Genomic DNA, 15391 nt, shown 5'->3' with positions numbered 1-15391 from the left:
GCTCAGTTTAGTGCTGGGCTTGGCACAGGTCACTTCTGGCTGACGGAGGTAGCCATCCTCACCCTCTCGGCTTTGGCAGTAAAAATTCATCGCTCTTGGGTTGTTTCCTGTGCACTTCCAACACAGCTGCATCCCCAGGAGGCTGTTACCACTCCATTTTTTTTTTTCTTGACAGTCTCACTATGCAGTTCAGGCTGGACTTGAACTCACTAGGTAGCCCAGGGTGGCCTTGAACTCAAGGCGATCCTCCCGTCTCAGTCTCCAGAGTGCTGGAATTAGAGGCGTGCACCACCACGCCCATCACCGCCCCATTTTGTAGAGAAAAATCGTCTGGGGAAACTCGCTCACATTCCAACAGTATATTAAGGGGTAGAGCTCATCTAAGCTCACGCTGTCTAGAATCCCAGAATTGTCTTTAGAAATCGCGCACCAGGGCCGGGGATTTAGCTCAGTGGTTTCGCCGCCTGCTGCGCAAGCGCAAGGACCCGAGTCCAATCCCTTGTACCAACACCCCCCCCCCCAACCCAGAAATCGCGCACCTGTGGCACCCCCTGAACGGTTCTGGGGTAGGCGGAGTATCTGGGCCAGTCTCACAGGACTGTCTGCGATACACACACACACACACACACACACACACACACACACGAAGCCTCACCCGACCCCCACCCCAATCTGGAGGTGCTGAGGGATCCTGGGGCATCTACCTCAGAAAAAGCCCGGCTCAGGTTCAAACCGTCTTTATTTCTACAGCAACATCTGAAAATAAAGAGCGACCGCTTCGAACTCCCCCCCACCAAGTGGGGGGCCCTGACTAGCCCCCGCGAGAAGCTGCGGGGGGTGGGTGGGAGGTGGCTCGGCAGGATGGCTCGAGGGGCAGTGCCCGGGCAGGGGTCAGGCGGGAGGGGCAGTGCATTAAGGCCGGGTTGCAGAGCAGTGCCCGGCTGTGGGTGAGATAGCGACCCTAGGGGCTGGAGGTGGGGTGGGGTGGAGCACATCCCTCAAAGGCCAGGAGCGCAAAAAAACCCAAAAAACAAACCAAAAAAACCCCGGTGGTACAAGGAACCATTTCCGTAGGCGCTGCTCCCGAGAACTAGGAGCCTGGGAGATACCACCATGCGGAATAGGGGAGATTAAGGCCTGGGCGGTACCACTGGAGAAGGGCGGGGTGAGGGGAGGCCCAAGTAGTACCTTGAACTGAGGGGAGGGGTGCGGCCAATAACTTATTTCTTTATATACAGAAGCAACGGCCGGGTGGGGGGGAGGGGAGGGGTAGTGGCAGGGCAGCAGGTTCTTAGTGTTCTTGACTCCGGAGTCTGGGGAGGGCGGGCGGCCATCTCCTCTTGGAGACTCCAGCCAGCCCCTCCTTCTGGCTGGAACCTAGGGAAGAGGGGCTCGGCTAGAAGGAATAAATACAGGGTAGAGCTGGAGAGGGCAGGCCCAGCCTCCAGGGCTCGGGCTGAGATGAAATGGGAGGAGGTTACCCTGAGATTGAACAGAAAAGACAGGGGTCCTTGGGAGAGACAGGCAGGACAAGCAGCAGGCCCATGCGCAGGGCTGGGGGGAGAAGATGTGCTGGATGGAAGCTCTGGTGACTGGCTGCCCCTTCAGGATTAGCCCACAAGGGAGCTTCGTCTGGAGAGGTCCATGGAACTGGAGCTGAGTGTGCGGCTGTCAGAAAGACCTGTGCCTCCAGGCTGTGGGCAGAAGGATATGGGATCAGCCTCATGCTGTTGCTACTGGGCTTCTGGGGCCCCAAGGGGCTGATCCAGCCAGGCCCTCAGGGCAGACACAGCCTGAATCCCCAGGCTGGCCAGGTCTGGCCCAAGGTCACACTGGTTACTCCACGTTACTGTGCTGGCACTGGTGGCTTACATGTCCACTGCAAGGGAGGTGCTGCATTCCCCTCATCTGTCCCCCTGCTGTCCAGCCCAAAGCAGGTTTGGGATGGGGACAAAACTGTCACTGGATGAAGAGACATGCTCCAGGAGAAGCTGGGCAGGAACACATGCAGACCTGGGTCCCAGAGGCCCGGGGGCAGAGACCTGGTTTCAGCTACCCAGTTCCAGACACCCACTGCCCCTACCTGGGCTGGCTCTTCCACGCTCTTGTTGAGGAAATTGAGGGAACTGGCCCGCTTCATCCTGAAGGAAAAGGCCAGCTGAGATTTATCCATGTGGATATGATAGAGTCAGGAAGGCTGGGGTTGGGGAGAGAAGAGACTTGGTAGTGATGGCACCCAAGAGGGATGGGGAGGTCACCCTGGGCCAGCAGAGCACACTTAGATCAGGAGCTCGTTTAGGGTCACTGTATGGCTCTGGAGGGGTCCACCTGGGTAGGGGCTCACCTGGGGTTAGGTGGCTCCTGTGGGCTGCCCCCCTGCAGCTTCTTCACCAACATCTCACTGCTGCGCCTCAGGGCATCCCGGAGTTTCCCAAAGGAGCCACTGCGCCGCAAGGAGCCACTGCCATCCTTTGGGTGACAGGCCTGACCTTAGGTCACACTGGCGATACAGTCTCTCTCCCAACCCATCCCGGCCCCCACACTCACCCCACTCCACTCAGCGGTAGGTCCTGCCTCCTCTAGGTCAGATTCAGACCGAGGCCCAGCACCTCCAGTCGAGTCTCGGGTGGCACGGCAGCCTCCCCGCCTCCCACTGCCATCTTTCAGCAGCTCTACTACCTTGGTCTGGCTTGCAGGGTCCAGGCCCTGAGAGAGGGGTAGGAGCATCAGGGCCTCATTGCAACACACACAGGGCCTCATAGGTCCCTCTCCACCCATCTCCTGCATGGAGCCACACCTGCTTTCGGCTTCGGCTGGCACAGTCCTCCAGTGTGTGTGCAGCTTCCAGCTTGCCCTGGCGCCGGTACAAGGCACCCAGGCTGCGCAGGGTAGTGTTGACTGTGGGGCTGTGGATGGACAATAGGATAGTCTCAGATATTGTGTTCCCCTGGACCCAGGGCCTGTCTGACACCCAGCCCACACTGGGCCCTGAGGAACCACCCATGTGTCCAGCCCTGTGCTAGGCCCACTGGTCTCTCCTGGCCTGAGAGAATCACCCCAGAACTTGGGCCTGGCTCTCACGTGATGTTGCTACCAAGACCAAAGGCTAGGAGACCAAGGAGTGACAAAATCAGGCTCTCCTGGTACAGAAAGCCATCTTGTAAACTGGGCCTTGAAAGATAAGCTAGCAAAAAAGAGGTATGTGTTCGCAGGCACAAGGACCCGAGTTCAATCTCCAGTACCACACACACAAAAAAAGAGGTATGTGTCCTGGGTGTGACAGAATGGAGTGTGGAACCTGGGCCTTGCCCCATCCAGGATGCCATTTCCCTGCTATCTGCCCTAACCCCAACCCAGCCCCTGCTGCCCTCACCTGTCAACCTTACAAGCCTTGTACCAGCTGCCATATTCCCCATAGGGGGCGCTGTCCCGGTGCTTATCCTGGGGAGGCAAGAACTATCAAGGGAGGTGGAAGAAGACCCTCCCTTCCACATATCCATCCCATCCTCACACTCTGCACACAGAGCTACCTTGCTTTCCTCCCGTTCCTCTGCATGCATCCAGATGGGCTTGTTGTCTCCTGCGGACAAAAAGGTGACTATCACCAGCCTGCCATACAGGCCTTTCTAGATTGGGCTGAATACAGGATTCAGGGTCTGGGAAGGGGATAAGGGTGCACCTAGGAAGGACCAGAGCTGGGCTTTGCTGAATGAACGAACAAGAAACGGACTCAAAACATCACAAACCCTCCTCTGGACAGAGGATAAGTGGGTCACAGACCTGTATCAAGGGGCTTTTGATGGGCAAGGGCAGAGGACAGAGCCTTTATACCTTAGCCCATGGCCTGAGACACATAGTAGGCTGAATGATGGGCAAAGCTCCAAGGGATCTGGGAGTAGGGAATGACTGACCATGAGGGGGTAGAAGGTAGGTTCCTAGAGTGGAAGACACCTGGGCCAGGCCCTTGAGGGGAGCAGTTGACCAACAGAAAAGTAAAAGACTGGGCCAAGAGCATGGGGTTTGCCAAGGTATATACTGCCAGGGCAGTGAGCCCGGTGTGTGTGCTCCCATGGACACCATCCACACGTGAGGCTGGGCCACTAGCCAGACCCCAGGTATGAGGGCCAGTCCAGCTGAGATACTATCTTCAGTGCTCACAGCTGAACCACAGGCTGCACTGGATGAACCAGAAGCACAAAGTGGCCATAGACTCACCATTGACAGAACCAAACTCCTTCTCATGAGCCCGGGTGAGGATCTCCTTGTACAGGATCTCTGCGTCCTGGTACTTGCCTTGTTTCAGGTAGCAGGAAGCCTGGTGGGACAGAGACCCAGAGGGTAAGCAGGACCCAGGAGCTGAGCTGTCCACCTCCTTCCTTCCCAACTTCAGACCTCCCTCCCTCCTTCCCAGGCCCTAGCCCTGCCCACCCCTCAGCACCAGGTTATTCTTGGTCTTGGCCACATTGGGGTCGTCAGGCCCAAGGCGTGTGGCGTAGATCTCCAGTGCCCGCCGGTAGTAGTATTCCACCTCCTCGGCTTTGCCCTGGTTCTGGCACAGCAAGGCCAGGTTGCTGAGCTGCTTGGCCACATCTGGGTGAAACTTGCCCAGGACCTAGAATGGGAAAAGGAGTCAGTGGTTGGGCTCAGAACTTCCCGGGACCCTGACCTGCACACTCCCCCAGCCCTGCCTGTTCCCACCTTCTCCCGGATCTCCAGTGCCCGCTTGCACAGTGGCTCAGCCTCCTTGTACTTGCCCCGCTTGCCATACAGAACTGCCAGATTGTTTAGTGTTGCAGCTACCTGGCGGATAAGAGAATAGAGGCACCCTGATCCAGGGTTCTGCTAGGCAGGAACTCTGGTACCTGGCTCAGGGTTGAGGGCAACTTGCCCACTACTACACAGCCCTCACTCACGGCTGGGTGGTCCTTGCCCAGTGTCTTCTCCCGGATGGCCAGGGCATCATTGAGCAGGTGCGCAGCTTCCTTGTACTTGTTCTGGTCCCTAGGAGCACACATGAGCATGCTCAGGGTGGTCTCCTAGCCCAAGGCCTCCCCCCAGGTGCCCATGATTCCTGTGGTCACTAATGCAGGGCCTGATGGGAGTGTGACTCAGAGCATTAGGGAAGCCTGGCCAGCCCCTGCCATCTAGGAGCTCAGGGAGCTTAGGGCAGTTCACACTCACCCCACCAGGGCCCTGCCTTATACCCAGGACCCCCAAGTTGTACACAGACTTCAAGTGCATCCTGCTCTGTAGTTCACAGTGGCTTGGCTTATGCCACTTTCTGGTTTTGGTACCGGGGATCGAACTTGGGACCTTGCACTTGCGAGGCAGGCGCTGGAACCACTGAGCTAAATCCCCACCCCTTATGCCACTTTCTGGCAAAGAAACTTTTTCCCATCCTTTTGTGTTCTGGGCCAACTCACTTTTCACAAAGACCCTGATCGAGGCTGGGTGATTGGAGAAGCTGTGCTAACTCTCTGTGACCCTGGCATCCTTGTGTGTCACTCTCCCTGCTCATGTCAAACCTTTCTCCTCTATTAGACTGATCTATTCACATCTGGAGCCCAGTCCCATGAAGCTCCTCTCTCTGCTGCCCACCTGCGCCTGGAGCTGAAGTCCTGGCCCTAGTAGGCACCATGGGTTAGTGACTCAGAACAAGTATCAAGAAGGATGCAGGGGCTCTCACAGACAATAGGACAGAGGGGCTCTTACCGATAGACCAGTGCCAAGATGTTCAGCATGGTGGCCACGTCAGGGTGGTCATGGCCTGATGTCTTCTCCAAGTCCTCCAGTGCCTGCTTGCAGAGTGGCACAGCCACCTCATAGCGGCCCTGAGAGGCATACTGGATCACCAGATTGTGCAGGGTACGAAGTCGTGCTGGGATTTCATAACCCCCATGCTGGGCAGCCACATCGCCTCCTCCAGGGCTGGGGGCTACAGGGCAAGACAGAAGATCAGGTGTGCCATCTGCCCCCTGGGATAGGCTGGCACATGCCAGCTATGCCTTTGACCTACTTGACACATGGCATTGGGCGAATCACTAACCACTATGCCTCAGCTTCCCCATTTATAGAGAAAGAGTAGGTAAAGTCCCAGCTCCAATATGGCAAGCTGTACTTTCTAGAACAAGTCCTCTAATCCCTGAGCCTCAGCTTCCACATCTGCAGAGTGGGATATGATGTGCATTCAATATTGTGAGAGGCAAGCCTGCCCCTGGCTAGCCTGTCTGTGCATGTGTCTCCTCTGATCCTCAGAGAAGGCCCAGAGGAAAGGAACTGTCCCAGTGGCCTCAGAGGAGCCAGAGGTAGAGCAGAAGGGGGAGCCAGGCCTGGCTGCCCCAGAGCTCTTGTGATGTCTGTCTCTTGCAGAGCTCAGGGGATACATGATACAACAGAAGACTTGCCCTTTAAGCTCTAATGTGCTGTGATGTTGTGAATGGGAATAAAGCAAGAAAGAACATGGGTGCTACTTGGCCCCCATTTCCTATGACCTTGGGGTCTTGAGCCCCAGGAATTTGCACAATCCTTCCTTCCCCACCACCCAGAGCCAATTGCCCATCCGCACCTGGGCTCTGCTCATCCTCATTGGGGAACAGGTCATCTAGAGAGTCTTTGGGGACATCTCCCTTCTCTTCCTAGGGAGAAGACAGGCCAAGTGTAAGGGAAGGCAGCATGGATGACCAAGTGTCAGTGGGCTGGGTAGGAGCTGGATGCTATTCATGCCCTGCCTGGCCCAGTCCCCTGATCCGGTGGGGCTCACGTTAGGGGAAGTGTCCTCATCCAGCTTTCGGATCTGGCTCATGAACAGCAGGTGCTGCTTCTCTTCTTCCAGCTGGGCCACTGCCTGCTCACTGTGCTGCAGCTTCTGCTGCGTCCCTGCCAGCTCCTCACGCAGCCACTGGTTCTCCTGCACCAGGCGCCGCACCTGAGCCCGAAGCTTCTGCTTCTCTGACTCCACAGCACCCAGATGGCTTGACAGTGCTAGGATCACCTGCCAAACCAGGTAAGTGTCAGAGCCCCAGCTACTCCCTGGCCTGCATCTCCAACCTGGGACTCCTGGGACTTCAGGGCCCAGTGAAGAGCCAAGCCTGGCCCCGCCTGTGAGCAGTTGCAGGGCCTTGGGCCTAGGAGTTCCCCTTTCCTCAAGGGTGGTCCCCCTAGACCCCATACCCTGAAGCTCAAACCCAGGTTTGGGGATCCCAAACTGCTTCCTTCTGGGATTCCTGAGCTACCACACTCTTCCTTTGTCTCTCTTGGGAGTTGTTCTCTGGCTGCAGCAGCCATAGCTGTTATACAACTGCAACCTGTCCCAGTGCTAGTGCTCATACAAAGAACCATGACATGGCTAAAAGGCCACTGAACCAGCTCATCTTGGCTTCTGCTGGGGGTCCACAGCATACCTTGCCTTCTGCAGCTCCTGGGTAGGGAAGGATAGATGTTCCAAATGCCCAGAAGGTATGGAGAACCACAGAGGCAGATAATGCCTTATCCCCCAAACCTCTCCCCAACCTCTCACTCCCTTCCTGAGCTTCCAGACCCTTCCTTCCTTGGAGCCTTAGCATGGGCTCCATCCTCCTTCATCCATCCTTTATGGTCCAGCATCATTTCTGCTATCAATCACACCTTCCCCTCTGCTCCACCTCCACATGGCCTTGCTGCCCATGGTCTCCGTGCCTTCCCATTCCCCATCTGTGAAGGGTCTGCATGCCACCAGGAGTGGGGCCCCATCTCTGTATCTGATAGACAACTGGCTAGGAAGGTAACACATTGCCCTTTTAGAAGGCTGGGCAGTCTGGGACTCTGTGCTTTCTAGTTGGTTAGCAAATATCTAAGTGACAGGTGTTTTCATACGTACTAGCTTTAGAAAAAATTCCCTCAACAGCCTGGAAGTATGTACAACAGATGGCATGATCCCTATTTTAAAGACAAGGAAATCAAGATGATACAACCTGCCTAGGATTCAAGGCTTCAGGCAGTGGCTTGGTTAAAATCTGAGGGGAACAAAACCCTTTCCCATAGAATCCAACTCCTGTCCAAATGCCTCCTAGACACTTCTGTCTTCATCTAGTCCTGGCAGCCCAATTTAGGTGACCAAAATAAAACTCTGATGCAGCAGGGTCTCGCATCCCTGAACTTAGATTACAATCTGAGATTTACAGTGCCCCTTCCTCTCTTCCTCTTAGTTCACTCCCAGGTCCTGCAGGACCCACTTCCAGAACATCTTGAACTGGCCCTCTTCTCCCCACCCTCATGAGCATCCCTTTAGTACAAGCTGTCATCTTTCATTTGAGTTCTAGCTAACCACTTGCTACCTCCTTCCATCCCTGAAGCAGGTTTATTCTCTGTCTCAGAGTTTCTAAAACCTAAATCAGACTATGTCCCCTCCCTGTTTAGAGCCCTCCAAAGGCTTCCTGGTTTCCTGAGAATAAAACAGGTGCTAGATCTGGCTCCTGTTTCTCCAAAGGCCTCTTTTATCTTTCTCTCTCCTTACCATGTGAAACTAAAGTCACATAGTTCCTTCACTTCACCTATAAGATCCTGCCTCAGGACCTTTGCCCATGTAACTTCTCCCACTCCTTTTTGTTGAGGCTGCTCAACTCTTGCTCACCCATTTCTGCCTTCAACTCTTGGTTCAAATGTCATTTCCTCAGAGAAGTACTGCCTGACCGATAGACAAGATTCCCTATCATAGGCTGGGGATTTAGCTCAGTGGTTCCACAGCCTACCCCACAGGCACAAGGACCTGAGTTCCATCCCCGGAACAACAACAACAAAAAAGATTCCCTATTATAAGCTATCACAAGATCTTATTCTTTGCGTTGGGACAACTTAGACAATTTGTTACAATTATTTGTGTCTGCTTTTTTCTTTTCCTACTGGACTTGGGCAGGGACCTTGTCTGCCTTTTTGGATCCTGTATACCTGGCATTAACATACTGTGGTGCATAAGAGCATGTGATTGACTAGAAATTTAATAAATTAATGGAAGAATGAAGGGGAGAGACTTTCCTTAAGAATTTCTTTTCTGGGCCGGGGATTTAGCTCAGTGGTTCCGCCGCCTGCCTGGAAAGCGCAAAGACCTGAGTTCGATCCCCGGTACAAAAAAAAAAGAATTTATTTTCTGTTCTCCTACGCCATCCAGTCTCTGTTAGGTAGAAAGGAGCCAGAAACAAGGTTCTACGTGGAGATGAGGGTGCTTAGGGTCTTCCAGAGCAAAGTGCATTACTTTTTTCAACAGATATTTATTGCAGCCCGAACATGGACGAGAGTCTAGGGGACTGGTGGTTTCTGGCTCAGATGCCGTTCCTACATTACCTCTGGAAGGCTCATACCCTCCCACAACGGCTCCCTGATTGACCTACCTGGGCTTCCCCTAGCCCCAGCTCAATGGCCTCCAGGGAGCGTCGCAGGAGGAGGCAGCGTTCCTGGGAACCAGGCTCAGCCTCGCCGGCCTCATGCGAGTTCAGGGGAGTGAGCAGGGCACGATGCTCCCCACGCAGAGTCTCTAGTCCCTGGATGACAGCTTTGGTGCCCAGCACGATCTCATCCTGGGTCAGTTTCTCCTCCCGCGGAAGCACCATTGTAGCCATAGTCGTGCCACCTGTGAAGATGAGGGGCGGGCAGGCGGCCGCCGGGCCTAGGGCCACATCGCCGTCCACCCCGAATTAGGTAAACACTGGCGGTCCCCAGATGCCTGTGTCCCCAAGGGTGCCCAGGTCCCCGAGCCAGCAGCCAGTACAGTGCCCGCGCTCGGCCTACAGGGGGCGCCTCAGCCCCATCTCGGCCGGGAAGACGCAATGCGGTGCAGCCAGTGAGGCTGGACCCTGATTCCGCCCCCGACCACCGGCTCAGACCGGCTTAGGCGGCCCAGTCTCGCGGCTTTCCCGGAACTCTTCTGGTCAGGACACGGAGACCAGGGGGCCGTCCTGAGTCGCAGGGGTTCACTCTAGCTTGGGGAAACCCGGTCCCTCGATGCGATCAGGCCCCAAGCCGAGCGATACCTTCCTCCCCCACAGGCAGGTCGGACCCGCAGAGCCCCTCCCCCAGAGGGGTTGAGCTCTCAGGTTTCTCGACCTGCTTTCTCCCGGCAGCCCCAGGACACCCCTCCCATAGGCTGGTGCGAGTTCCCGGCCCTGGCCCAGCAGGACCGCGCCCCCTCCCACCGGCAGCACTCCTTACACAGGCCGCGCCCATGAGGACCCCTCCCTTAGGCCGACCTGCGGCCCCTCCCCTTCAGGGTCTGAAACCCCCTCTCCAGACCGGATCGGCCAGCGCCGACCTGCGTTTCTCGATCAGGCACGGCTCCAGCTCTGCAGAGCTCCCGCCCCGCTTCACCCGGACCCGCAGCAGGGAGCAGGTCCCGCTGTCTCCATCCCGCCGGCCTTCCCAGCAGTCCCCGCGCCGCCTTAAAGGTGAAGCCGCTACCTCTGCGCCGTCGGAGGGGGCGAAACAAAAATGCTCTGGGCAGGCTCGCTGCCTTAAAGGAGCGCGTTACCCTTGCCGGCTGGGGGGGCGGGGCCTTCGAGGGGCGGGGCCTGGGCTCGCCTAGGGTGCTGGTTGGCGCTGCTGTCTTGGGTTCCGCCGGCCCTGCAGTCTGCTGCTGTGAAACGCCCGCCCGAGGCCACGGTTGTGAACGGCTCCGGAGATTGGGAACTCGAGAGCACCTAGTGCAGCTCCCAAACAGGAAGATAGTAGAAACTGAGGCCTAGGGAAACGGCCCAACCAAAGGGAGTTCAAAGCGAGAGATCAGTTCATTGAGGCAGTTACCACTTACTTATTTTTGTTTTGTTTTGAGATAAGGTGTCACTTGTAGTTCAGGTTGGCTTTGAACTCACTAGGTAGGCCAGGCTGCTCGCAAACTCTCAGCGATCCTATTTCATCCTCCCGAGTGCTGGGATTACAGGCGTGCTGCTGGGATTGCAGGCGTGCGGCACCAAACCTGGCTTTTTAAACAGTTTTTTAATAGTATATGTTTGCAGTATATAATAATCGCATCATGGTGGATTTATGCACGTATATAACACATCCAAATTTTGTCTCTTTTCCCTCCCCATTTACAAAAGCTCTATTTCCATTATTTTCCCTTCAATTCTTTTTTCCCCTTAAGGGGACATAGCGCCAATTTTGTCATACAGGTGCATAAACGTGGATGTATAATACCCATGTTTATTCTTTAGAATATTTCTATTGGTGAGTTGATTTTAATTTTATGAGTTTTATTATGTTAAACAATGAGTACTTAACAGAAAAATATCAAAAAATGAAAGTATTGAATTTTTAATGTTTATTGAGTGTTCATAAAAAGAATCAAAATTTATAACACCAACTGGTTTTTGGTGTACAAAATCTAAAAAAGAACAGAAATAAATTCCTATATGAACTACAATGAAAGCACCAGTAGAACTCTACAAAAAAAATAGTCTTTACTTCAATTATCACACCTAAGGCAGTCTTCAAACATTGTTCCATGCATACATCTCACTTACACTAACAGCACATGTGCTTAGCTTTCCTTTCCTGTGTGGCAGGACAATCTTATCACCTCTCTTGTCTTCCTGTTTTGTTAGGAGCTTCCTACTATATTATACAATGTGCACTTAGCAGGAAAATAAGATATCAAAGTAAAATATCAAATGTGTAGTGTCCTTAGAATAGACATCGAATTTTCATGTCAGCTGTATACTTGCTTACAAAACCTAAAAGATAACATCAAAAATAAAAAACCTATGTGAGGGCTGGGGATTTAGTTCAGTGGTTTCGCTGCCTGCTGTGCAAGCACAAGGACCAGAGTTTGATCCGGGTACAAAAAAAAAAAACCTATGTGAACTGTAATGTAAATACAAACAAGAGTCTGTCACAGAAATAATTTTTTTTTTTTTGGTACCAGGGATCGAACTGAGGATCTTATGCTTATGAGGCAGGCGCAGTGCCACTGAGCTAAATCCCTGGCCCCACACAGAAATAATCTTTGCTTCAACTGTCACACCTAAGGCAGTCTTCACACATGAAAACTGCATGTTCCATGCACTAGTATCACTTACACTGATAGCTGTATGTTTTGTTTTCCTGTCCTTTCTTGTAGGGCACAGTTGACTTTATTTTGTTTGTTTTCCTGTTGTCATAGTAGGTCTTTGTAATGCTGTGCCTGCCTGTTCACAAGTCAGCTCACCAGTAGGTTCCACAATTTTTTGGTGTAGTAGTTCCCTGGGCAGAAACATTTTGTTTTTCCTCTGCTGTAAATGATCTCTCAAGAGATCATTCTTCCCAATCTTCTAAGAAAATTTCTCTGTGGTATTTTGCATTTGTTATTTTCTTTGTAAACTATCAAACTATTTATGCCACACATATGTAGGATCTAGTAAAACACAACTATTGGCCAACACTTTGTGTTTCAAGTGACATCATAGTTGTTGCATAACTCATCAACAACATCTATTCTGCCTTTGTTTTTCTGTAGAAAGTTACCATGTCAGGCTTCTGTTTGTCAAGGTTTCCCTATCAATATTTCCATCATGGTGCAATGTTAACATCACCAGTACCACTTTGCTTTTTTTGGCCGTATATGAGGCCAATGTTATATCTATTTAAAATCTAAAGATTATACCATACAGTTCTCTGTTTTGAAATTGCAACCTTTCATTTGAAGTTTCTGCTTTGTTCCTGTGTGCAGTTCCTACACTGGTCAACTTGTGTTAGCAAATGTAACATTGATTTTGTTTTTTTGTTTTTTGTTTTTTGTTTTTTGTTTGTTTGTTTTTGGTACCGGAGATCGAACTTGGGACCTTGCACTTGTGCGGCAGGCACCAAAACCACTGAGCTAAATCCCTGGGCCGTAACATTGATTTTGACCCATTGCTTTTCCATACATCTTTTACATTCCTGTGATTACCATGAGAAAGCCCTGCTAAGTACAACAGACTTATGAATACTTTCAGTTCAGCTAGTGAGGTGTCATAATAAATACATTTTTTAATATGGGTATTGGTGTATACAAAATGTTTTACTTGTATTTCAGCTTTTTTGTATTTCACAACATCTTGTAGCATTTTGTCTGTTACAATTTCCAACACTGAATGACAGTGCTGGCATTCCATCCAGTAGCTTTCACTCCTGCAAAGATCCTCACTATGTTTTCAGACCTAGTTCTAACACTGAATTGTTCCATTTGGTTGCATGACCATTTTGCAATATTTCAACTAGTCAAATATGTACTCACATTGCTGTTTTCTTTGTCATCTGAATCAAGGAGGTCTGTATCAGTGTCTGTATCCCTGTGTCTGTATCAGTGGATTCTTTCTCCATTTCATTGTCACAGGAACTTTGGCTTGTGTGGCCAAACTCAAAGTCATTATCATCTTCATCATTCATGCATGAGTAATCTGATGATTCACTTTCAACTTCCTCCAAAACTTGCAAATCTAGTTTTTCATGTGCCATTGTACTGAATTGGGCTACTTCTACCAGAAAATCAAAAGAAAACTTAAAAAAAAAAAATCCTAAATGCACAGAAATTTAGCAATGAGCATTTCATGGGTAAAACTCATGTGTTGCTGCTTTGGAGCTCCTGTACATACCTTGCCATTAATCTGCTAAGTGGGTGAATGCACAGATGGGTTTTTGCTTTCCTCAGGTGCAACTATTGTGAGTCACACCCACATTCCATTATAATAAAATACATGTTTTCATAACAGAAGAGTGATATGGCTGTATTTTACCTCCCCCCCCACACACACCCATGATGCTCAGGCAAACATACATTATGTGGGTAAAGTTCCAGGGCCTGAGAATTTAGCTCAGTGGTTCTGGTGCCTGCCTTGCAAGTGCAAGGTCCCAAGTTTGATCCTTGGTACCCAAAAGAAAAAAAAAATCCTGATTTGACTCTTTTGTACAGGTGCACACACCTTGCCTTTCCTCCTACCAAATGTGTAAACACAAAGATTGCTTCCTTTATCCCCCAGGCACAGCTACTGAGACACACAGCCAGCTATTATTATGCTAAAGTACAAATTTACAATAGAAAAGTGGGGCCAGGGATTTAGCTCAGTGGTTTCACCGCCTGCTGCACAAGCACAAGGACCCGAGTTCATCCCTGGTACCAAGAAAAAAAAAAGAATTTACAATAGAAAAGTATGGGGTGTGTTGTTGTAACCCAATGTTACCTGTTTTAGGTTCCCCTTCCCTTCCTTTCCTTCCTCCTCCCCTATCTCTTGTTCTCCTTCCCATAAACATGTTCTTCCTACTTTTTAATATCTATCCTCCATTTTGTTCCTTATTTATTCTTTTGGTTTCTTACACAAGAGAAATGATGTGATGATATTTAAACTTGTGTGTCTGATTTATTTCACTTAACAGAAGAATATCTTTCCATTTTCTGATATCTCTTTGATCTACATTTTCAGAGTACTATAGTTTTCATCATAGAGGTCTTTCACTTTCTTGGTTAGGTTAATTCCTAAGTATTTAATTTTTCTCAATGGTATTATGAAAGGTGTTGTCTCCCTAATTTCTCTCTTGGTGAGTTTGTTACTGGTGTACAGGAATGCTATTGATTTTGGGGTATTGACTTTGTATCCTGCTACACTACTGAATTTGGTTTTTCATTCTAGGAGTCTTTTGGTGGAGTTTTGGGGGTCCTCTAAGTACAGGATCATTGACAGTTCTTCTTTCCTTTTTTTTTTTTTGGTACCGGGGATCAAACTCGGGACCCTGGGCTTTCGAGGCAGCCGGCAGCACCACTGAGCTAAATCCCTGGCCCTGACAGTTCTTCTTGAGGGAAGGGATGGAGGGTTCTGGATGGTGCTCCCATGTGCGAGCACCCCAGCGAATGCTGCCAACTGAATGATCAAAACAGTGACCATCTTTGTCTGTGATGATGCCATTTAGGACTCAGGTTAGATGGCACCTCAGAAAGACCTTCCTTGATTCTGGGCCTCTCTGCTAGAGCAGTCCTCCAGTACCTGCCACTGCCCACTTCACTCTCTCATAAACATTAGCCTTCCTCACATTTTTCTTGTTGTTTTTCTTTCTCTTCTAGAATGCAGGCCAAGACTTGCTTATCTTGGCCACCTCCAGAGTAGTGGGAGACAAAATAGCATTCAGTAAATGTTGGTTTAAGAAAAGGCAGAAGGATGCACCTGTTGGCCTTTCCAGCTCCCTCCAAACCTGGGTTCTGGTCTGCTTCTCTGCAACTCTGGGTTGGTGTGCCCCCCATGATGTCCCCACCACTTCTAGGTTGACAGTGCTAGGAGGTGACAGCAGGATGAACTCCCTAAGAGATAAAACCTGCACGTTGCCTGGTATGTACCAGGAAATTTAGGGTGTTCCTTATGATTTGGAAAGGGTTCAGACTCAAGAGTTCACCAGGTTTGGCATCTTTATGGATGCTGGAATC

General features: G+C 51.1%; 1 protein-coding gene across 17 annotated transcripts; it reads right to left on the bottom strand.

Annotated features, from left to right (window-relative positions):
* Nucleotides 1-721: 721 nt before the first annotated feature.
* On the bottom strand, nt 722-10492 carry Klc2 (kinesin light chain 2). Of its 17 annotated transcripts, none has more exons than XR_015448934.1 (17): nt 10280-10401; nt 9363-9601; nt 6761-6991; nt 6566-6635; nt 5713-5935; nt 4914-5001; nt 4699-4800; nt 4439-4612; nt 4216-4315; nt 3531-3580; nt 3374-3441; nt 2798-2906; nt 2548-2706; nt 2345-2469; nt 2084-2141; nt 1482-1694; nt 722-1377 (listed from the first exon to the last, which is right to left on the bottom strand). XR_015448934.1 is itself a non-coding variant. In XM_021264555.2 (16 exons), exons 2-16 carry the CDS (start codon nt 9588-9590, stop codon nt 1611-1613), a joined length of 1899 nt encoding a protein of 632 aa, XP_021120214.2. In that variant the 5' UTR covers nt 9591-9601; nt 10426-10492; the 3' UTR covers nt 722-1610. The 17 variants fall into 17 exon arrangements, 12 of the variants coding, with proteins under 12 accessions (XP_021120214.2, XP_021120212.2, XP_087061493.1 ...); XR_015448935.1 differs by having other exon boundaries at nt 9363-9637; nt 10280-10399; XR_015448933.1 differs by lacking the exon at nt 10280-10401 and having other exon boundaries at nt 9363-10134.
* Nucleotides 10493-15391: the final 4899 nt, after the last annotated feature.

This window comes from Heterocephalus glaber, unplaced genomic scaffold (genome assembly GCF_053883595.1).
Source record: "Heterocephalus glaber isolate CG9 unplaced genomic scaffold, H.glaber_assembly_v1.0 deba00000594, whole genome shotgun sequence".
NCBI classification, from domain to species: Eukaryota; Metazoa; Chordata; class Mammalia; order Rodentia; family Bathyergidae; genus Heterocephalus; species Heterocephalus glaber.
This window is presented reverse-complemented; position numbering and strand designations above follow the sequence as displayed.

What these genes read in the sequence shown, in the direction of transcription:
- Klc2 (XM_021264555.2), bottom strand. Translation starts at nt 9,590, where the DNA reads ATGGCTACAATGGTGCTTCCGCGGGAGGAGAAACTGACCCAGGATGAG. An exon ending in ATGAGGACACTTCCCCTAAC is followed by an intron (nt 6,636 to 6,760) that starts GTGAGCCCCACC and finishes TCTTCTCCCTAG; the next exon opens with GAAGAGAAGGGAGATGTCCC. An exon ending in AAGGCTTGTAAGGTTGACAG is followed by an intron (nt 2,907 to 3,373) that starts GTGAGGGCAGCA and finishes GTCCATCCACAG; the next exon opens with CCCCACAGTCAACACTACCC.